The sequence below is a fragment of the Temnothorax americanus genome, unplaced genomic scaffold (genome assembly GCF_048541705.1).
Source record: "Temnothorax americanus isolate GAGA-0224 unplaced genomic scaffold, ASM4854170v1 Scaffold21, whole genome shotgun sequence".
Lineage (NCBI taxonomy): Eukaryota > Metazoa > Arthropoda > Insecta > Hymenoptera > Formicidae > Temnothorax > Temnothorax americanus.
In genome coordinates, this window is record NW_027509349.1 from 299,268 (window position 1) to 323,473 (window position 24,206).

At 34.1% G+C, this 24,206-nt stretch overlaps 5 protein-coding genes across 5 annotated transcripts in view; 1 reads left to right on the forward strand and 4 right to left on the reverse strand.

Annotated features, from left to right (window-relative positions):
* Window positions 1-2,609, reverse strand: part of Sas (stranded at second) — a 15,702-nt gene extending 13,093 nt beyond the window's left edge. Inside the window, exon 1 of the mRNA XM_077406715.1 lies at window positions 2,478-2,609. Coding sequence (XP_077262841.1) covers window positions 2,478-2,580 — 103 coding nt within the window. The 5' untranslated portion in view covers window positions 2,581-2,609. The remainder of the gene's footprint in view (window positions 1-2,477) is intronic.
* Window positions 2,610-3,608: 999 nt separating this feature from the next.
* Window positions 3,609-8,379, reverse strand: LOC143897806 (uncharacterized). The gene is made up of 5 exons (XM_077406725.1): window positions 8,239-8,379; window positions 5,980-7,857; window positions 5,099-5,214; window positions 4,551-4,799; window positions 3,609-4,337 (listed from the first exon to the last, which is right to left on the reverse strand). Exons 2-5 carry the CDS (start codon window positions 6,148-6,150, stop codon window positions 4,223-4,225), a joined length of 651 nt encoding a protein of 216 aa, XP_077262851.1. The 5' UTR covers window positions 6,151-7,857; window positions 8,239-8,379; the 3' UTR covers window positions 3,609-4,222.
* Window positions 7,924-10,274, reverse strand: LOC143897810 (membrane protein BRI3). Its single transcript, XM_077406728.1, has 4 exons — window positions 10,053-10,274; window positions 9,358-9,509; window positions 9,129-9,266; window positions 7,924-8,441 (listed from the first exon to the last, which is right to left on the reverse strand). Exons 1-3 carry the CDS (start codon window positions 10,120-10,122, stop codon window positions 9,135-9,137), a joined length of 354 nt encoding a protein of 117 aa, XP_077262854.1. The 5' UTR covers window positions 10,123-10,274; the 3' UTR covers window positions 7,924-8,441; window positions 9,129-9,134.
* A 306-nt stretch (window positions 10,275-10,580) lies between these two features.
* On the forward strand, window positions 10,581-11,895 carry Vha14-1 (V-type proton ATPase subunit Vha14-1). The gene is made up of 5 exons (XM_077406727.1): window positions 10,581-10,763; window positions 10,883-10,964; window positions 11,200-11,282; window positions 11,441-11,563; window positions 11,684-11,895. The coding sequence occupies exons 1-5, from the start codon at window positions 10,710-10,712 to the stop codon at window positions 11,711-11,713; spliced, it is 372 nt and encodes a 123-aa protein (XP_077262853.1). The 5' UTR covers window positions 10,581-10,709; the 3' UTR covers window positions 11,714-11,895.
* Window positions 11,896-12,299: 404 nt separating this feature from the next.
* Window positions 12,300-16,638, reverse strand: Gb (solute carrier family 7 member genderblind). Its single transcript, XM_077406722.1, has 11 exons — window positions 16,239-16,638; window positions 15,276-15,662; window positions 14,928-15,150; window positions 14,737-14,852; window positions 14,493-14,618; window positions 14,283-14,427; window positions 14,015-14,138; window positions 13,725-13,925; window positions 13,442-13,591; window positions 13,194-13,371; window positions 12,300-12,912 (listed from the first exon to the last, which is right to left on the reverse strand). The coding sequence occupies exons 2-11, from the start codon at window positions 15,454-15,456 to the stop codon at window positions 12,848-12,850; spliced, it is 1,509 nt and encodes a 502-aa protein (XP_077262848.1). The 5' UTR covers window positions 15,457-15,662; window positions 16,239-16,638; the 3' UTR covers window positions 12,300-12,847.
* Between the last annotated feature and the right edge of the window lie 7,568 nt (window positions 16,639-24,206).

Genomic DNA, 24,206 nt, shown 5'->3' on the forward strand with positions numbered 1-24,206 from the left:
TTATTTTATCATACGGTTTAACTTATGTTATAGCAAATAATTTTAATAACTACGTTTGGGGCGTTAAACCATAGGTGTGTAATTTGTCTAGCGCCGCGTTGCAAAAGGAACGAGGATTTAATGACGGGGCGCAGCAGTATATATATATGTACGTAGTACGTATACAATAAATGCACGGAAATTGCATTCGAGCACGTGACTTAATCCGCCCGTTACATTACCGCATAATATAATGTGTGTAAGTTATACGATCGTATTATATATGGAAACGCGAGCGTGACTTAGGCGAGTCGGCGACTTTTCCTATTCGCTACCGTTTCTTTTCAGAGACTTTTCGTGTCTAGTCCTGCAGGCTGCACCAGAGAAAGTGCACGTGCGACTTGAATGTAAAAGTTCGAAAGGAGGAAATTAAATAAAATTTACATATATACTTTAATTACCTATAAGAATTAAATTTTTATTTAAAAAATTTCAGAATTATTACATTAAATTAAAAACTAACATAGTAAATTCTATTTAAAACTTAAATAAAATAAAATAAAAAATATAAAGTTATACTTGGTTTAATTTCCTCAAATTTGATTTATAATGTGCTGTATATATACAAAAAAGTTCTGATTGCATATTGAAAGAATAAATGCATATGTGACAATATTTATACTGCGAGTAAATATCTCGCAATAAGAACTGGCGGTAAGTGCTATTGAGTGACGCGTACGAGAGCTCGTACAATTGTATTACTAATTAGCTAATAGCCTAATATGTGTCTAATTACATTTTCGAGTGGAATATTCGGTAACATTTATCGCACTAGGAACGGTGAATTGTAACGGTTCAACCGGTCCGCACGAATGCGGTATTCATCACGAAGATACACCTGACGTGTTCGACTAACAGATTCTACTTTATAAGGACGCCGTAAGTAGGCGGCGATCTCCTTTCTACGGTTAACCCATCTTTTTAACCACTCTCCATTTAGTCAATTTGTAGACCTCTACATAGCAAAAAATGTCAACAGCTTTATTACACTTAATTAATTTTTTTAACGTTGCGCATATCTTTGTGTACATAATTGCCGAATTATTAAATTAATTAGTATAATTATAACTATTATATATTAGTTGAAGTAATGCCCAATGTTTGAAAGTAAACAAAAAACATTTGATTTTAAAGCTACATCTGCCGCGAATACTCCTTCCTTTGTTGAAAAAAGATTCTGCAATATCACAAAATTTAAAAGTGTGGATTCAAAAAACTTGACCATATTATAGTATATAAATTTTGAAAATAATATAAGTTTTAAAATTTTGATGATCAAAGAAAATTATTTTCAGATCTGTATCTAGCTAAATTTTTAAATACTTTAGCAAAACCGGTTCTTTCCGTGATATAATACTTCTTTTGCTTATTGCATGTATTTGATTAATTTATTTATCAGTTATTTTATGGCACGCACGTTTTTTTTTTGTCACTCTGCAACCAAAAGGAGAAGAAAGAATCTGATTAATATCTGATTCGGTATTTGTCAAGCGGACGTTAATAAGCCGTTCAATATTTATGTTTTATATATTTTTAATAAAATATATATCGATCAACAGAAAGTTGAAATTATCGTTAATTTAATAAGATGGTATGCAATTACATCTTATTAATTGAGTGACTGATATAAATACGAATGAATGTCTCGCGAAGGATGAGACTGTCTCGCTATTGCGAGTCATTCGCAGAAAAACCGCGAAGATATCCTAGAATTGATTTTATTTAATTCAGCCCGATGTGAGATGTGACGCGAATGCCGCAAGAGAGCCTGGGAAATCCGGGCGCCTCTCTTGCGCGGTCGTTAAAGTCTTTGGCTGCGTCACGCAATCCTACGCGTTTCATTCACCGCTTTAATGAACCCGCGTTATATTATTACGCAAATGATATAAAACGCATCTCGGATAAATGTCTCGTTTAAAATTAAGAAGGAAAAAATGTAAGGAAATTTATAAAACTTCCCTTTTTTCTCTCGTTATCAGTATTTCACTCACGTAACGCAAGTATTTGAAAGACAATGTGAGACAAAATCTAAAGAAACATATTTTCAAAGAAATATCCTAAATTTTTACCACGCAGGAATTTAGATAATTTTTCAAAGTTGTTTTCTTATACGGTTTATGTGGATGATAATGATAAAAACAAGGAAGATATTTTTTTTCAGACTTTTATACAAAGGACATTCTTCATTAATATTGCTACTAACAATTTCAATGATCTTTTCTTTGGTATCAGTAATCATTTCCTTAACATAAATATTATAGATAATTGGTGTATACTTTTGGATAACTTTTTGGTTACGGAATGTGGTGGTTTTTTTCTAAATATTTTCTCATATTACAATCTCTTGTCGCCTATCGTCGCGATTTTTTTTTTTTAGTAATATGTAATACAATAAGGTATTTATTTTTTATAGGAGCTTATTCCCGAAGGAAGCTTACCGGGTGTCGTGGTAACTGGTGTTTCAGCATTGGCTGTCAGGGAAAAGGCGACCCCGCCTAAGAGGCAGAGACCCAGCAGGAAACATCTTTCCTGGATACGCATCCTACCGCATTCTTCTGCACGGACGTATATACACGTAAACACTCGCTCGTTCACACGCACCCCACTAATTTCGTCGGCGAAAAAGCCGGAAACGGGGATCGGGAAGGGAAAATCCAAGTCCGCGTTCTCCTGCGCGGTGAGGCTGCTGCCCGCGACCAGCAACGCGCGTGAACCAACAACGCGGGAACAACGGGCAGTCCGTGGCTGACTGAAACGAGTTTCAGAGACTTGGATGGCGTGGAGAGAAAGAGAGAACGGTCCACTTCGTATGTGCGTATGTATGTGAAGGGGACTGAGGGAGAGAGGGAGCGAGGGAGGGAAAGAGAGGCAGAGAAAGAAAGAGAGAAAGAGAAGGAATTTGTAGAGTTCGCAGTTCTCGAAACACTGCCGGGGAGTCCGGGGACACCGCTGAAAGCACGCGTGCACGGTGACCGATCGACTGGCCGCTCTCTCTCGTTTCGTTGGCGATCCGTGCCGAGGCCGGAGCTGTAGTGCAGGCAGCACCCAGCACCGCGGTGAACGGGATTCGCCACCGCCGACGAGCCTCGCATTGGCCTACCTCTTCTTCGTGTGCGTCTTCCACCAGTTCTACCTTCTACCCGCGAGCCCGGGTACGGGTACGGCCGCGTTAGCCTTGCTACAGGTCGTAGACATTTGCACTAGGCGCCATATAAATGCATCAGCCTTCGTACGCCAGATACATTTTCTAAAGACATTTTCAAAAATGTTGCACCGTATTTAGAAATTAGAAATTAGAAAACAATGAGCGACAATAATAGCATAAATAGAAATAAACAAGTAATAATTAAATAAAAATTACGTTTAAGAATTAGCACCGTTCATTAGCTCCATTTTATTTCCTTTGATTTTAATTATTGAATTGAATCGATGTTTAATACAAATTTTTATAGAAGAAAGTTGAATTTTTATTATAAATTGATTTTAAATTTAAAATGTTTAGTAAGTTTTTCGTCAACACTATAACATAATTTTAAATAGTGTAAATCCATGAAAATGAAAAACAATGATTAATATGAGTACACATGTCATATTGCATTTTATTGCACAACTCCTGGGACGCGTATAACATACAATTTAGACTAAATACATTTTCGGTCATAGGGTGAAATCTTAAGCCTAACTTTTTGTGAATTTTATACATTTTGCTTTATCACTTGAACCAGTCTTTATTGAAAGATTATAATTTTTTTTCAAGTTAAAATGTGTTAAAAATCTGTTTTCATTTTATTTGGATAAACAATACATATCAAGAACAATATTTGAGTTTTGTATTTTAGATAAAGCCTTTAAGAATTATGTTGCTTGCTGTTCGCAATGCGGAAGTACAAGGCGATAAACATTTCATGTAGATGTATAAAGAACTTGAAAATTTGTCTTTCTGACATTGATTTTTAAGGGCAAAGGATACGAAATCTTCATTCTCTTCTATTCGTATTCAAACACGTTACTTTCTCTGCTATTTATTTTTCTTATTTATTCTCAGTCAAGTCCTGATTAGATTAGAGATTTCTTCAACAATTCTTTAAGAAAATTTAGTTTTGTACAAATTTTTTGGCATAAAGTGGCATTTTCGAGATGACATAAAGCTAATAAATTCGATCTGAGGTTCGTGATAAGTCCGCTAATTCGTAATAGTGACATCAGCACAGCTTCTGAACGTTTCCTGGGGGCCACAGCCCATGCCTTTTGTTCCGTCCTCACAAGTGCCCCAGGTATTTCCGGTGCGGTAATGCCACCTAAAAAAAGAACCAATCTTTATATTATTTCAGTTATATATTATTTAATTAATTCTTTCTCGCTAAATTTTTTATCGGATGTTTTTTACATCTTTAATTTTTAAAATTAGACATATTGTTTTTATAATTATGAGTAATTAAGCGTTAATATTTTGCTTGAGATCCATACTTAATAACGTTGAAATTAAACGAGATTTTGTTCTCAATCCCTACCTGATCACGCATTGTTTACATGTGACACCTTTTGGTAGAACCAGCTTGAGAGAGTGATCCCTAGAGCCGTGGACTTTAATGGGGTATTTATAGCCACTACCATCAGCCAATGGCAAGGGATACTTATTGAAGCACACATCGGTTTCTAATTCCTTTCCTGATTTTAGCGGGCAAAGGTGGAATTCAAAGTGACCCAGATGGCTGGCGGTGAGGCGAACGGTCACGTCGATGGTGGAACCTGCCTTGTATCTACGTAAAATGATATATATCCTCTTTTATATAACGTAATTCAATATAACAGTATAATTTAGCATATACAAAAAGAGTACTCCAATTTTAATAGTCTAGCTATCGATGTTCTCTTACACGTTTAGGGGTTGAGATAATCCATGAAACTGAATCACAGAATCATATTTGATTTTGACTGAATAACGTGTTAGAATTGGAAGATAAATTAAAGAGTGTATTAAATAAAAATTTTGCAGCGTTTTTTTTAATTATAAATTTGATTTGTTAGAACGGTATCACTATATGTACGATCTACTCACTTTTGAACGATGACACCTGTCCCATAGATGCCGCCATTTTCATTTGGTCGTGGTCGGGGCAAAGAATAATCGTCGCCGCATTCTCCGCACTTACCGCCATTTTTACCGTGTTGAATCTGGTAGGAAAATATTTATTCTTTTTTAATATAGTCAATTGAGAATTTCTCGTCTCTTTTTTCTTCTAATCAAATTATTTATATTATTATAAAAAACCATTATTTGTTACATATATATTATTATATATAAATTATATATATATATATATATATATATATATATATATATATAAATAAAATTTATTTTATAAGAGATGTGTTTAGTAATATTCGTTAAACAAGATTATATTAAAGCAATAAGATATATCGGAATAAGCAATATCGGAAAGACGTTATATATATTGCCAGTCAGGTCGATTTAAATTACTTTAATTGTTATTCTATATACTGGCGAAAGAAATTTATTAAAGCAATAAGGTTGCAGATTTTTGTTAACATATAGATAGAATTATTAATTTTTTATTGTTTGATATATGAAACGAAAGGATTATGGACAACGAATTATACACATAATTAAAAATGTTGCTGCAAGCAGTTATGCTGATTGAATCGATCAATTAATTGATGATTGATAATCAAATTTATATTTATAGGATAAAATCTAGTTCTTCTCTTCGAGTAAAAAATTTTTTTGTTTTTAAACTGTTTATTTACTTAAATCTATTACATTTTAACATTTTACTGTTAATTTTAACATTAAAATAGCGCGCGAACTATTGATATATTTTAGTAAATTTTACTAACAATTAAGAAAGTGTCAATTAAGATCAAGGAACGTTATTTTTACAAAATTTCGCAACCGGTTTTATAGTCTTCTATACATACACCGTATCCTCCGCAGAAGTGTTCATTGTCAGTGTAGTTGGGTTCTACAGGGAAACCTTTCCTCCATGCACTACTTCTGTTTATAGGGTCAAACATCATCCCGTGCCCAGAAATTTCCTGCAGATTAATGCAGACTACCACCGTCAACACAAATAATTTTGTGAATGTCATTTTGTTGTATCTTTAATAACGAATAAGAGACGAAATTTCGACGCAAATGTTCATTCCATCTACTTTATATACTTATGGAGATTCCCCGATAAGTCGCTTGCACGTAAGAAAGAATTGATAAGAGATGATGAAAGTGATACTTGATAAATTATCTTATCAGATGCAGCGGGTTATATAAAGTAATTGAACGTTTTATTAAACTTTCTTCATTAGATTAGAGTTTAACAACGGATGATTCATGTTAACGTCATTTTTATCGTTTTTGTTATATAAATAGAATAGCAATAATTTTGCTTAGAAAAATTAGATTACTTTTTGTTTTATCTTTCTCGGTAAGGAAGTGATTTTATTATTATATATAATTTTTATATTTACAGGCGTAACTTTATAAATCACTTTTTTATTAAGATGAAGAAAAATTAATTTTAAATCTGAAAAATATGTATATCATGTTTTTGCTTTTCGCCAATTCTGTTCCCTTACAGAAATTTTTTACCGTAAGTGATTACTTACTTATTTTGATTATTAAAAGCACTGTTTTTTATACTTTTAATACTCAAAATAAGTAATTAATCACTAGCCAAATAATCATTTACAGTATTAAATTTTTATAAGGGTTACTCCGTAGCAATTTAATTTATACGTTGCTGATACGAGATATTTGAACTTCGATGACGATAAAGTTGAAAAACAAACGTAATGTAATTACTTAGCTGCAGCTGTTAAAACAATAAATAATTTATTACCGCATTCGATTAATCTTTTTCAAATTTGCGTCACATTTCAGATATTCTATTTTTAAGTGTCAGTAATTTTATTTCAAGTAATATATCATTTTGATAATCTCTTTGTGACAAAGATCAATCGCAGAATGTTTTATAATCAACAAGAGACATGATAATATCTCAACAGCGTCAGCTAAATATCTGATCACACACACATTATAACATTTATTAGTATAAATGTGAGCTCCCAGTTTTAACAATCAATAGAAGCATAATATTTAAGTGTAATAAGTATAATATTTATGTTGAGAATATACATATGTAAAATATTAAGGGTAGAAGAAGCAGGTAATCTAAGACACAAGTAAAAAAATAGCACATTATATTCTTGAAAAACATGTTTACTCTGAAAATTAGAATAACTCTAATGTTAATTTAAAAGAATATAATAATATTAGATTATTATGATATATAAGAATATTATTAAGAATATAGAAACGTTATAATGTAACAATATTAATTTTTGTAAATAAAATTAAGTTTTTTGTATAATAAGAGGTGAGTGAATACTAAAAATTTACAATTTTTGACATCTTAAATTCTTGATTTTTTCTTTTCTCGATGATAGATTTGATAAGTTATCATAATAATGCGCTGAAATCTAACAAATAATAATTGAATTTACTTAAAACCTCGACAGCGCATTTTCAAGACTCGAAATTTGCTAAATATCTATTTAAAAATTGATTTTCTTAATCCAACTAACTATATTACTTCCTTAAATCTTGCTGCTTATGTTTTTCTACGTGCCACTGGTCTAAGTGTTGCTGACAACACGGTTAAAATCGATCCATCAACTATACGTACCTTAGCACTACAAATTTTTCTTTTAAATTTACATGTTTATTCAAGTATTTTTACATTTTTTGATATACTCCCAGTAGATGAAACATTTATTCCAATAGAACTCTCTTCTAATTTGCTATGGAAAGGGAAAGGAGATATTACTAAAGATAATAATTTAAAAAAAAAAGGGAGAGATTCGATATTATATATATATAACTTAGATTTTTATGACATTATCTTCTCTATAATATAAGTGCGATGAAATATTTCACACGTATTAATTCACACAGAAACTCTTAAAAACCATTGTCTGTATTACAATGTTTGCTTTATACCTTAAAAGTGACAATGTTACCAAATTCATCGGCAACTCTTCTTCATTATTTCTAATTCTTAGTAAAAGTTTTTGTTTAATTTGAACAATTTTATTCACGAAACTTTATTACTTACACGCACTTGATATTCGTATAACTAGATAACAATTCGATAGTTACACTAATAAAATAATTAGACAAACCAGCAATGCCTGGGACCTTTATTATCCACGCGCAACTTCTTTACTTTTTGTCTCCCTTCCTCTTCGTCATGATTGAGAGATTGCATCTTTTTAATAGTATATTAATCCGAGATTCGCAATTAGTGTAATTACAATATTGATATAATATCACTTTTCAGTTTTTTAAATCTGTGGTTGGAAATCGGACGATTGTTACCTACAAACTAAAAGGGATATAATTAATTTATTAAGAAATATCAAATAGTATTTTTAGTATTATATCTTGTCTTATGAAGTAACAAATGATGATTTTAAAAAATTACGCTTACTCATTTATCAAAATACATCGTTTAGAATTTATTCAACAAACATATCGATACAGGTGTGGCTATATTATTCTAATTCAACATTTCTCAATTTAACAAGATAAAATTGTATCGCTGTCTCAGGGCTCATGCACAATGAGAGGAATAAGGAACAAGAAATTAAACTTAGAGAGAATTTATAGTCGCATCTTTTTTCAAGACACGGAATTATCTCTATGTTTAATTCCTTGTTCCTCCTCATTGTCCGCGAGAGCGCTTAGGAACAAATTAACGATCGGTCAAAATTAGTTATGCAAAGTAAATGAGAGATTATTTAGTAAGACACGCCTGCAACTAGGCATTGACAAAATTTAATTTACATAAAAATATAATCCCTGTTTCTCAACTAATTATTGTTACAATTAAAACTTATTTCAAATTGTAATAATCAATATACTGATTTATTTAGCTATAAAAATATATTATTCTAATTAAATGTCAGATCCTCTCTCGTCATTCTTAACATTGATGATAAAACATTTCTACTCACTTTAAGTCTATCTGACACAATATTACTCTTTGTATACAAACGTAGGAAATTCTTACTTTTAATTAATCAAAATAGGCTCCGCAATTAGAACAGCGTTTTGTCCTCAACAGCAGACAGCAGAGTATCCCAACGGGAAAGAAGAGAATCGCACAAAGCAGGCCGAGGCACGTGAAATCATCCTCCATTACGCCTACCTGTTTTTACATAATTTAAATGTTATTAACTTTTGGCTTTAGCATAATCGGCGAAAATGATAATATTCGAGTAACATAAATATTTGCATACTCTGCACGCTGGACAGCCGCCGACTATGATAATTTCTGGAACAAGAATCGCGGTGGAACGTGTAGCACCGTACGATGGAACATGGCTTTCTTGATATCCAGGGTTGATGTTATTGGGATAGTATCCGGGAGGTGGTTGCCAGTGCGTATTCGCTAATGATAAAGATTCATTAGAAACATACAAGATATTAATAATTTACAGGTGAATCACTGTCGCTTTTCCTTTCCTTCTTCGAATAAATATATCTCTTTTTTAAAAAAAAGTTCACTAACTTTTTACTTTTTACAATAAATTTATATAATATAAATCAGTTTTTCTCTCAATAAATTTTTGTAAATACTCTTATCGTTATCGACAATATCTGTTTTGCAAAATAAAAGTGGTACTAGAATTGAAGGTATAATTATATAATTTTTTTATGTAAAAAACTTTAATTCTCTTGGTTCTTTACTTTTTTGACAAGAATGTTCCACTAGATTAGTCGCGTAAGGGAGTAATTTGGAACAAATGTTGAAACTGTATTACTGTACACAAACTAATTAATGAAAGGTAACCAGATAGCACATAGAAAATTGGATAGCAGGAAAATTGGCGCCAACGAAATAAAATCGACAATTTTGCGCGTGAAGCAAAATTCGCGGAGAAAGGAGTACTTTTAAGACAGCACAACCTAACCTAGAAATCGCGACACACACCTGCTGGAGCCGTTGCGACGGAGTACGGCGGTGGCGGTTTTTCGGGCGTTTTCAGCGGCTGCGACTCCATGATCAACTCGTTGTTTCAATTCAATTATATTTAAATAAATACACAACGTGGCACCGTTTGGCAGCGCTAATGACAGCAGTCAGCAATATGACAGCTGATGACAGCATTGACAGCGCTAATGATGACGCGTGTTTCACGTGACGGCTGATATCAAACCTATCGGTTTTTTTTTTTTTGGAAAGCAAGAATGGCGGACAGGCGGACTGTTGTGAACTACACCGAGTTCTACCTACTGCACTTCAAATAAAATACATGTGCGCAATTAGACGTTTGAGAGAAACGGATAAAAGATGAAGGAAAAAAAAAAAGGGTTCAGCTACAAAAAACAAGCTTGAATGTAATAAACTTATATATTGTTATTCGGCACTGTAAAAATCCAAATAAAAAGTGCTCAGTGAGCAGTGAGCACACGTATCTCGCGCATGCGCGCTCCATCTCTCGCGACAACAACCGTGCACGTGACACGTGACGATCTACGGTGCGGTTCGTCAGCTGACGCGCAACCGATAATAAACGACGGATATTCTCGCTTTGCTCGAGAACTTTTTTCGCGAGATTCAATTCGCTTACCAAGACAAACGTATATAATGGCGCTTCATTCCGCAGGGAAGGGTAAACTTTTGGCGGTGATTGGCGACGAGGTGAGCAAACGATAAATGTGAACGATGAAACGTAATGACAATCTGATCAGAGATGGTCTCTCTTATTCGACTCTTTTTTTTTTTTTGTCACAACGTGAGATTTGTTACATTATTTTCAGGATACTTGCGTGGGTTTCTTGCTGGGTGGAGTTGGAGAGATCAATAAGCACCGTCAGCCTAACTTCATGGTCGTCGACAAAAGTATGTATGTCAGTGGCATATTGCAATGGCTTTTGCACACGCGGCAATCAATTATTTTCCGTTATTACTTAAAAGAAGGAGACCGATTAGCTAATCGTCCACTATTTTTTATTGTCTCGCTTCTATATACAAGAAACGTAATAAGCCATGATGTATAATTGTTGTAGAAATTTGTATTAAAATAATGTACCTACAACAGTGTAGATTAACAGCGTGAAATTAACGATTCTTGTAGACACACCCGTGAGTGAAATAGAGGATACTTTTAAGCGATTCGTCAAGCGCGACGACATCGACATCATTCTTATTAATCAGAATGTAAGTAGCTGAGAGGATTGTTTTCATCGGCGATAAAAATTTTTCCGAAAAATTCCCAACATTAAATAATTCAACCATGTTTATGCTGACAAACGCAATTTTATGAAGCATTCGAATAATGTTACATTTCTCAATCTAACGTTCAATACTCTGTCCAGGTAGCGGAAATGATTCGTCATGTAATTGACGGTCATACTCAGCCGATACCCTCTGTATTGGAAATTCCCAGCAAGGATCATCCATATGACGCCAGTAAAGATTCCATCTTGAGACGTGCTAGGGTATGACATGTTTGTTTGCCAAATTGATTACCACATTGTACAACGGCAAAATTGCTGTTCAATTTAACTTGCGGTTAGATCTCATCTTTCTGAAAATCTTATTCGTCAAATTGTTTACAGGGCATGTTCAATCCAGAAGATATTCATTAATATAAATGTGATGTGAACAAGATCACGCCAAATGTGTACAATAAAATAGATTTATTTTTTTGGTTATCGCATTCCACGTGTCTATCTCGGTTATTCGGTAAAAGTTATGTAAAATTGTCGTTAATACACTTTTATGAGTGAAAACTAATAGATAGCTAGTTTTCTCTCGTTATTTAAAAGTATATGTGTTTTTGTGAATATATACATACAATCGTATACATAATTATTAGAAAATAACTGTGAAAAAAATTATAGTTTTAGTTATAAGGATATATACGTAATGACTTTTAATTTAAAATCCAAAATTGTAAACTATTGTTGATTCATCTTATCTCGATACTTCATTACATTAATTAATTGAGTCTAATACTGAAAATTACATCGACATTGAATTACAATAAAATGCAAATGCGTATTTAGCAACTTCGAAAATGAGTTAAAAATTCTATCTTATTTCTACCATCTTCTCAATAATTTTAACAATAATTATAATTCTCCCAGTGAAATAGAAACGGAAGAAAACGATGTGTTCAGTTAGAAGGATGTTAGAAAGTTGGGGATGAATAAGAGATATTTTACAATGCAATCTATTTAATATAATTATATATATTTTTTTGTTGCAATATACTGACATTATCAAAATACAGTTTTTACAATACATAAATACTTAGAAACTTTCTCACACATGAATATTTTGTAAATATTTGATATACAATAGAATAAAAAATTGATCATAAATTAATCGAATATATTAATAATACTGGAGCACACAGAAGAAAACGAAAGACACGCTTTTGGCAATATTAAGAATCATAAAATGCAATTCTCAGATGTATCTTATTCGCAATACAGATCATTTACTGTTCTTTCACTTCACTTTTGTAATCTGTAGATATAAGTATTTGTAGAGAATTTCTCTAGTTGCCTATTATCCTTTAACTTTTAAAACTGTATCTTTTTAGAGAGATTCTTGATATAATATATACTTTTTTCAATTTTGGTATTCATATGTAAAATATAAATAAATATATATATTATGGAGTTTCTTTTTCAAATCTCAAAATTTCTTTGGTAAATGTGTATTCGGTGTACGTTCGTACATTCGACCGAATTTAATTGTAAAATTGCTGCTACTTAATCGATTTCGAGTTCTTCCCTTGCAGACAGAAATAACTTCTGTACAGCGTAAGTAGCTTTAACTGAAAACAAAATAGGAAAATATATAAGTTCATTTTTTCTCAATCTTAATAAATTTCTAGTATCTCTTGTGCTGCTTCGCCACTTTATACTTGTTACTTGCACATAATGGCAATGTTGTTATTCGTGATAACACCATTTCCATTTTGTGGATGCCGTTAAAATTGACCGAAGAGAAAATTCAGAATAAGATTATATGATCCCAATGAATTAAGAGAATATAGAAAAGTTTGATCGTACAAATGTTGAGTAAATTTAGCCAATATTTGTGGGAATTACGAACTGTTAATTTTCTGGAACCACAAAGGTTTCCTTTTCCAAGCAACACCGAAGAAATAGGCGGGTATGCCAGACACGGTGATCAGAATGCCCATACCGACTTCGTATGGTCTTTCGTAGCACGGTACGACAACCAGAAAAGCGCATAACGCTACAAACACTATAGGTATCCATAATGGTACCTGAGGAAAACAATTATTATTGACTTCGATATATAGTTGCTGTTTGATAATTTTATATAAAGCGTGTTACCTTGATTGGTCGTTCCATATCAGGTCTTTTATAACGCAGCCATAAAACTCCAGCTACGGAGAGCATGATGAAGAAAGACTCTACTATACTGCAGTATGTGATCAGTACAAATATATCACCTGTGCACAACATTACGAGAGACAGAATACACTGCAAATGCAAAGAGGATTGAGTTATGATGTACAAAAAAGAAAAGCATTTATTTTAATGTACGATGTAAAAGAGAACATTTATATGACAAAAAATTGACACAATTAGCAGATATAATTAGCATCGTACACACCAGAAATATTAAGGCAGGCGTAGGTGTGAGCCTGGACATGTTGATGTGGCTCAGCACAGAGGGGAAGTGGCCGTTCCTGGCGCCAACAAAACACATTCTGGATGACGTCATAATGTGAACGCTCAACCCTCCGAAAGCGGACACAGCTACCATTACAGGTATTATCCAGGCCATATATCCGAGAAGTCGATTACCGAAAGTCTAAATGAAAAGATTAAATTTTGTACACGTCTGACAATATATCTTGACTGGATGGATTTTTACATATATTGGATAAGAGTATAACTTACCACAGCGATGGCGTTGGAAGCAAGCATAGCAGTCGGAGTTAAAACGGTCAGATAAGCGACATTTGCCATAACATATATTAAGGTGACCAACGGCAGTGATATGTAAATGGCACGTGGTAAATTTCTAACAAGAAATTTTAGTTGTTAATTTTGACAATCGGGAAATGAAATCGATATATTTCGAAGTTTTGACCTGTCTCTTTTCTTCCACGGTATAATAGAAAGATTAATCATCTTTGCCAGATGACACATTGCCAATGCAACTTACACATAAGGATTTTTTAGTTCTTCCGTCATAAAATTCAAATAATTCCATCCCGAGTAAGAAAATATGCCGGAGTAAAAGGCTACAGCGATTTTGCCAGGATCGGTATTTGTGTTATCAAAACTGTTCTTGAAGTTTTCCCTGTGCCCTAATCAACATAACAGACTTCGATTAAAGAACGCTACATCGTTAAAGATTTGCTAAGAAACATACCTAAGCAAAGCCAGACTAATCCAGCTATAATAATAATCACCAATGCTCCAATTTTAGCAAACATAAATATATTTTGCATCTTTGACGTCTCTTTTACATCGTAGCAATTGATGAAAGTGAGTAAGCCTGTGAACACAGTAGATTTTATAAATTATATTATCAATAAAGTCCTCGAGCAATTTAAATTATCTAAATTTAGCTATATTCGTATATAGACGTATAACACATGACACTAAATTCTCACATATGCTCAGCGCAGCGATTAGTCGCACACCGTCATCTGGAGTGGCGCAATTGGGAAAAAATGGTTGTACGACGTACTGAGCAAACGTTAGTCCCATGATAGCATTCGTCGTAGGTCTGTAAATGACAAAAATATGGTTTTTCCACAATGTTTTTCATCAACTGATAAAATCTAATTGGAAATTTACTTACACAAAAATTAAGTTAGCGGCCCATAAATACAAAAATGAAGGCAATGCTCCAAAGGCTTCGTGAATATAAGCATAATCTCCTCCGCTGCGAGGTATGCTAGTACCCAACTCCGCGTAACACAAAGCACCTATCATAGAGAGCAGACCACATAGCACCCATATAATCAGAGATGATCCTACACTACCCACTTCCTGTATTACTCCCTTCGGCGAGATAAAAATGCCTGCAAATACATTCAGTTTAAATATCAATACAAATGTATAAAGACACGAAACATATAAGAGTACGTTGTAGTTAAAAAAAAACTGAAATTTTTATTCATTGAAAATTTATAGATGAAGTATGTACCTGAGCCAAATATAATTCCTAATATAATAGCGACTCCTTCCAAAAGGCCTAATTGCTTTTTCATTTGTATCTTGTCCATTGGTTTTTGCTGATTATCAGATGGCGAGCGAATGAATCCCTCGTCATCTGAATTTATTAGTTGTATCTCTCTTGCAGATTCACCTGATGCTTCTTTCACCATTTTTGCAAAACACAGTGTCTTCACGGAAGATACCAAGGTACTAATTTAAGATTTTCTATTCTTTTTTTAATTATAAATATAATTTAACTGTAAACTTTTCTGTTTTTAATTTTACTACGTGGATCAGTGGATAAAGATTGTCATAAATGATTTATGAGAATTTGATATAGGCGGGATCTCTCGCTTATATCCATTAACTGCATTATCTGAAAGTATGACAGATAATTCTGTAAACTTGTCGTCAGACAGACTAAAATTTGTAAGAAAATTTTATTCATTTTATATACTTGTACTATATATATTTTCCTATAAAATTATATATCAAAATACACAATGCATATAACAAACGAAAATTCTATGCTCAATTCTAAATTAAATCAGCAAATTATAAATCATGTAAAGTTTTAGATTCGCTTAAAGTTTAAAGCTTTAAATTTGAAATATTGTGTATAATCACACGGTGACATGAAGTAACATAACAATATTGTGCAAAAAATAACGTATAAAGTTATTAAAAATGTGATTTATTATAAAAAGTAATTATTTCAATAATGATTGATAATTTCGTGTTCAATAGTCCACTCCTCTTTGTGCAAGGAAAGGCGTTAATAATTAAGTAAAACAAAGCAGTAATTATTATATATAGATAGATTTGCGTAACATAACTTTTACATAACAATAAAAATGCGAGTTTAAAGAAATACATCTTGAAAAGCTAACAAGGCAAGGTAAATAAAGTAAGAAATACGAAAAAGGTACGGTATATTTGAAATTTTTCTAACCTGTGAATATGATCGTGCATTATATCCACTATATTAATTTTCTTTCACTGTACTCGTTATTTGCGAAGTTGAAACTCAAACTGTCACGTTTCTTATCACTGTCACGTGACTTAGTCACATTTGTTCAAATTTACTTCGATAAGCCGTTAACGATCCAATTATGATCTCTCAAAACTCAAAACACGTGTATTAAAGCGTTTTAGGTTAATGTTAATGGGTGCGTTCAGCCGATACTCCGCTAGCCTAGCAATCGTGATACTAAAGGTGCGAATTCATGGGACGCTCGTTTCAGCGTATCGCAAAATCACGTGATTTCGCGCTGACGCTAGCGTCAAGCAAAGAAAGCTGGATTTTCTCAGCTTTAGCAGAGAGAAGGATGAGACTGATGAGAGGCGCAATGACGGCGATTTTCTTGGGACGCTTTTGCAGGCCGTACAGTAGCGCCACACATCCACTTTCAGGAATTGGAACTACGAGGAACACTTTTCGATGCTGCGATTTATATATATATAAATATATATATATATATAAATATATATATATATATATATATATATATATATAAATTGCAAATATAATTAAATAAATATTAATAAACATAAAATTTAAAATTTGTAAGGATAATATATAAATACTTAAGTAGCACCTATGCGTTTCAAATGTCCACTCGAGAAACGTTAAAGTAAATGTTTAATTATTTTTGGGTTCGGAGAATCTATAATAGATTCTCAAATGTGAAATTTGACCAGAGACAGTACATAAAGTCTTACGGCAAAAATTTGTCACTCGCTGTTCTATACATCACACATTGCAAGCCACATAAAAAATAAATAAATAAATGAATAATAAATATTGAAGTGAAATGAACTTTTAGTGAAGTAAACTAATTATTTAGTCGAAGAGCTGACGACACTTTTGGCCAAGTGATTTTGTAAAATATCCTGAGTGACCAATTAATTATTATCAATATCCGATAAAAATTGAAACTTATACTATGATTTGAAAATCTGTTTTTTTTTCACCTGCGTACTTCAAATGAACGATTCGATTAAGTAAAGACAGAAGAGTTGTCTAACGAGTGACAACAGGATTTCTTACACGCTTAGCCCTCTAAGGGCGGTATTCATAGTCGGATCTTAATTTAAGATCGTCTCAAGTACGATTTTAAGATGTTATGAACCAATCACAGAGCCGTATTAGCATCTTAAGATATTACTTAAGACGGTCTTGAAATAAGATCTGATTATGAATACCGGCCTAAGCGTGGCCTTTTTTTTTTTTTTTTTTTTTTTTTTTTGTAGGAAAAACTCATCATGAGTACCGCCGCCCCCCAAGAGGTGCAGACGGGTATGCCGGACTCCTACCGGCTAAAAAACCTACACGGTCTAAGGCCCAGTTCAACAGTGGCCAGTTAGCTTAACTAGTAGTTAACTCTCACTCTCCGTCTTTATCTAACCTTTGAGTTAAAAAGAGACAGAAAGTGAGAGTTAACTACTAGTTAAGCTAACTGGCCACTGTTGAACTGGGCCTAACGAGTGACCGAAGGATTTATGGTTACACGACAGTTTCCCGAAAAGTAGAGGGGATAATGTTGGTACCAACGAAAATCCCTAAGGGCGTCGTAATAATTTCTACGGGTTAGCAACACTGTTGAAGTAGTATAGCTGTCAGTTTGCGTAACTTTTTTGACATTTTGACATATAATGTGCACGCGTGTATAATAAATATGTTACGACTGTAATAGTTTATAAATGTAAATGTAAAATACATTGTGGCACTTAAATAAAATAAAATTAAATAAAAATAACAAAAAACAAAGTGCATAGAGGATAAACGAGGTAAAAAATTATAAATAAATTATTATTATTATTATTATTAGTAATTAATATTTTTTAATTTTTTCAATGTTTTTCGATAAATATCACTCATATAGTTGTAGCATCGTTCTTCGCACTCTGGAATCAGTTTGCCATTATCTTCAACTGCCGAATCAGCCCCCACTAAGCGTGATGTCTGACAAATGACAGGCAAATTTATTACACGCTTGACCCCCATCAAGCGTGGTGTCTGACGAATGACAAGTCGATTTATTACACGTTTAGCCCCCACTAAGCGTGATGTCTGACGAGTGACAGGTAGATTTATTACACGCTTGACCCCCATCAAGCGTGGTGTCTGACGAATGACAAGTCGATTTATTACACGTTTAGCCCCCACTAAGCGTGATGTCTGACGAGTGACAGGTAGATTTATTACACGCTTGGCCCCCACCAAGCGTGATGTCTGACGAGTGACAGGTAGATTTATTACACGCTTGGCCATTCGGCAGTTGAAGATAATGGCAAACTGATTCCAGAGTGCGAAGAACGATGCTACAACTATATGAGTGATATATTTATCGAAAAACATTGAAAAAATTAAAAAATATTAATTACTAATAATAATAATAATAATAATAATAATTTATTTATAATTTTTTTACCTCGTTATCCTCTATGCACTTTGTTTTTTGTTATTTTTATTTAATTTTATTTTATTTAAGTGCCACAATGTATTTACATTTACATTTATAAACTATTACAGTCGTAACATATTTATTATACACGCGTGCACATTATATGTCAAAATGTCAAAAAAGTTACGCAAACTGACAGCTATACTATTTCAACAGTGTTGCTAACCCGTAGAAATTATTACGACGCTCTTAGGGATTTTCGTTGGTACCAACATTATCCCCTCTACTTTTCGGGAAACTGTCGTGTAACCCAAAAAAGTTACGCAAACTGACAGCTATACTACTTCAACAGTGTTGCTAACCCGAAGAAATTATTACGACGCCCTTAGGGATTTTCGTTGGTACCAACATTATCCCCTTTACTTTTCGAGAAACTGTCGTGTAACCGGATTTATTACACGCTTGGCCCTCACCAAGCGTGATGTCTGACAAATGACAGGCAGATTTATTACACGCTTGACCCCCACTAAGCGTGATGTCTGACGAGTGACAGGTAGATTTATTACACGCTTGGCCCCCACCAAGCGTGATGTCTGACGAGTGACAGGTAGATTTATTACACGCTTGGCCCCCACCAAGCGTGATGTCTGACAAATGACAGGCAGACGCGATTTCTTTAACGCCTAACTTCTTTTCTATCGCGGTGCGGTGTGCCCCGTTCCGATGGGACAACGCGACGCGATTTCTTTAACGCCTAACTTTTTTTCTATCGCGGTGCGGTGTGTCCCGTTCCGAAGAGACAACGCGACGCGATTTTTTAAACGCCTAACTTTTTTATTAAAAAAAAAAGAAGGTATTCCCGAAAACACTACGATTTTGAACGGCACTTTCGAAAGCGCGACGCGACAAGCCGTTTTTATACGATCGGCAGCGAAGTGCAATGGGTTCCCTTTGGCTTCCCCGTCGTCAGAGTGCAGAGTTCTTATTATGAAACTTTTCGGAATGAATTCCGATCAGAATTCATTTTGAAAAGTTCCATAATATGTACCCTTAACACCTCGAGGTACTGAACCTTTCCACCATCGGCAAGGTCGTACCCAGTGGGAGAGGATTTTATATCATGGCAAAGGCCGTGTATTTTTCGGTAATCAAGAAATGATTACCGAATGCACGTACATGAGGCGCCGCTGTTATAAGACAATTATCGTTCGAAAATTATACATCGCTACGGAAAGACAATTTCCGCGCGATATTTAATACGACAAGCGTGTAAAAAGTTTGTAAAAAAATTTTATTTTGCGTTCTATGAATATTGCGTTATACATATAAATATCTCAATGATATCTCGCAAAAAATTAAAATTTATAATGTAGACGAAATTAAAAAATGAATAATGACAATTTTCTCAAAAAACCGACCGCGAAAACACAAAGATGCGTTATTATGCATGTTGTTCATGCGGTACGCATCTCGAAAATATATCAAGTAAGATACAGAATAAAATGACGTGAGATCCGAGAAAAAGAAACTTCCCGTACAATTATTATTATAATTAAATATTATAATTAATCAATAACCGCATTGTTATAATTAAATAATATATGCAAATCTTTATTTTACGATTATCAATATAAATGTATCTCGTTATATTTTTCACTTTCTATCAAAATTATTTTGATACATTATATATATTAATAATATATAATGTAGTCATATATTATTGCAAAACTGAATAAGTGTACTATATCATATCAATTCTAAAATAATTTAAAAATTTTTAACGTTTCTCGACAGAATATTTAGAATCTCACGTCATGCTACTTGACTTTATCTAGCATAAATTTTTCAATAAAAAATAGATGGATAGGCTACAAAAAATTAGGGTATAATCGATGTTATGTTCAAGTAAATTTTAGTAATAAATAATTGTCACATTTTCTACTCTCTAAATTTCTTGGAGTAGAAATACTGCCACTCCAGTGAGATTTCACTCTTTTGGAGTGAAATCTTAATCCAAAAGAGTGAAATCTCACTGGAGTGGCAGTATTCCCACTCCAAGAAATTTAGAGAGTATCAAATAAATTCTAAAGATATCTATATATATTGCTTCTTCGCATCGATTTACATAATATTTGATCTTGGTTAAATATATAGGTATGGAAAGGAATATATATAATATATATAATATATATATAAATGGATATATATAAAAATAAAACACATCCTAAAACTATAACTCGTAATTTGTTCCTATCTACAAATATTTCTTTCTTGTAACATCTAACACAATATTTTACTTATTCTTATCTCTTTTATATGAAAAAGTGTTACGAAAATAATTCTTTAAAAAAATCTAAAAAAAATTTTGTATTTAAAAAATCATTACTTTTATATATTATTAGAATATTATTTTACTTTTTCTTTTGTGTCTAAAATATTACTAACTCTAGTTTTAAGTAAAATTGATATCAATATACTAAAATTTCCAAAATTTAATTTATTATGTAAATTTTATTTAAACAATTTTATTTAAAAGTCATTTATATAGAAGACAGTTTTGTTAACATAATTTGACGAGCTCTTCGCGAGCTCGGTGCGCGCGAAGTGTGCGAGTATTTCCGCAAGCACACTGGCACAATAAATCAATAACAATCAGTAAATACAACGATAAACAAAAATGATACCAAGATTAAATATATGCCATAATCAGTTTTAGCCCGTCCATTTTAAGGCAATGAATCTACGAAATGTAATATTTTCACACTATAAATTATTGTATGTACGTTGACACGTACCGAGATATATTTTTGCTCTATATTTAATTATTCGTAGATTCGTTACCTCAATGAAAAAAATGTCTCATTGACTCACCGATTCGATGCGCAACGGGCGGAGTTATGCAGCCACGTAGCTACGGCAATACTATAACATACAAACGAAAAATTTAAATTAAAAAAGCGCTCAAAATTATTAACATTTGAAAAGTTAATTCTTACGCGTCTCTAAATTCGTCTTTCAATAAAATATTTAACAATACAATTATCTGTTTATCGAAACAGATCTTTACGGGAATAAAATTTTAGATAACAAATTCTCTTTCTTTAATTACTTTTAACTTAAATACTTTTAACATTAAATTAAACACGTCGATTAAATAGAAACACATTATTAATTTTATGTAGCTAAAAGATGATACTTACCCCAAGGTTGCTCCGCCGGTGCCCGATGCCTCTCTCAGGCTTCCTCCTCCTCTCAGAACGTCAGGCTCTCTTTCCTTTCCTCCTTCTCCTCTCAACGCACAGGACACTCGCGAGAAACACTCGCGGATAATAAACTACACGCGCGCGCGGACTACGTATCAATAAAAGCCTTTCTCGCGCGATACTTTTACGGCACTCCCGTTTAGAAAAGTCCTTTAGTCCGCGTACCGTTCGGCACTCCCGAAGCAAACTCGACGAACCGGCTGCGGTTCGTTTATTCAATCAAATCGGCGGACGCGAGGGTACGTTAGCTTCTCCGTCTTTAGATTTTTATCCAAGCGGAACAAGTGTTTTGCTTGGGTAAAATCCTCGTACTGGGTACTGAGCATTCCCACCTCGCCAAGGTCGTACCCATGGGAAGGAAGTATACTTTACTTTGTAATATGAAAGCAGGCTAGGTAACAATTTTTCGTGCAAATTTGAAGGATTCGCGACGCCGCGGCCGCGTGCTCCGCGTCGTACCGCGTATTCATCGCCGCGCGGCGCGTTACGTTAATGCGACACGAAATGTTCCGAGGTGTCGGCAACTTGACGCGATACTACGTCGAGCGGACGGTTAATAAAGACGCGCACTTGGTTAATCGAAGATACATACGCTATTGAAATTAAATATTGCACGCACAAAATCTCGCGAAAGCAAAACTGCGTTATCGATATGTATGACGACGAAGAATCGTGACTGCCGAGCGTTAAACGCGACGCGAGATATACGGAGATTATGAACGGGCACTCACGGACGGGCGCGATGTATCACGGCGTTCCGTTGCTCGAATCACTCGATACGGACACTATCGCTCACTACACTCAGCTCTCTTTTTCCCTACGAAGAGAATCATATCGGAGACAAATCACACGACGGTCGACGCGACAATTTCCGGCACAGCGTTCAAAGCGCGACACGAGATACACATTCGCGATTCGCGAGTCCCAGATATGGCGGGACGAGCGATTATCACCCGCGAATATCACAGCGAAACTGCGTCGTTCACAAATCACAATTGCCGTACATACCTTCGCCTCGACGTCTCGAGCGAGCACGTCGCGCGACACGTTCATTTCGACGAACACTTGATATGCGCACTTGTAAATTGTTGAACACGCACAGCGCGTACTCGCGGCCCGCGGAACGAGGAAGCAGGAATGCCAATCACCGAAACGAGCGCGTTCAGAAAACAGCACGAATAAGCACAGTGACGTCGGTGACGAGCGCGCGCGGAGGGAGCACAAACATTTCCTACCTGTGCGAACGTCCTCGGGAGAACGATAATAACTGAGTCACTCGCGCAGGTAACGCTACTCCGAGCGTTGACGGAAACAAGTGACAAGTCCGCTCGTCGTCAAAAACAACGTCGAAAACGCGCCGATCTTCGAGGTACGGAGCTTTCGAGTTCAACGGTCGCGCCGCTAGTACAGTTTGGTACGGACTGCGCGCGCGGTGCCTACGCCGTATCGATCCGCCGCGCCGCGCCGCGCCGCGCCGGCGTATGACGTCACGCCGCCCCTCCTACGCGGCACGACGCGGCAGGGGCACGACGCGCGCGGCCGCGGCCGGTTAAAAAATACCGAAAACTTTCAACGAACGATAAGAGATCAACGTATGCCGAATTTTTCGTTAACTTTCACAGGTTTAACTGGCTGTATTCTACGTTCTGTCTCGGTGCGACGCGACGGTGGCTGTTTAATCGGAACAGATATTTTTGCGCGATTTATCTATATTTAATAAATATAATATTGTAATTGTGTGTGTACAAATATAAAAGAGTTTTATCTATAATTTTACATACGTATTTCCAATATATGTATAAATTTTAATATATATTTCATATACATGCATATTCGCGCGGGAATCGAGGAATGGAACGTACAATTCTAACCATCATTTTTTGCCGCGATATATATTTCGTACAAAATCTTTCGTTAAAGTTGCTTAAATTTTAGTACAGATATGTATAGAATTTCGTGGCGGAATTTGGGATAGAGTTCTGTTTATAATTTTGTGTACCGTATATTGCGAGAGAAATCTATATAAACTTCAAATATATATATATATATATCTATATTAAAATATACACACGCACATTGGAGTACGCATGAAAATTCCTCTTTCTTGATTAAAGAGGCAATTTTTGTAAATTAATATTAATTGATACTAATATAAATTTTAATTTATATATTAGTATCAATTAATATATTATTTAATTTAATATTTTTATATATTATTTAAATAAAAAATAAACTTATAGGTATTATTTA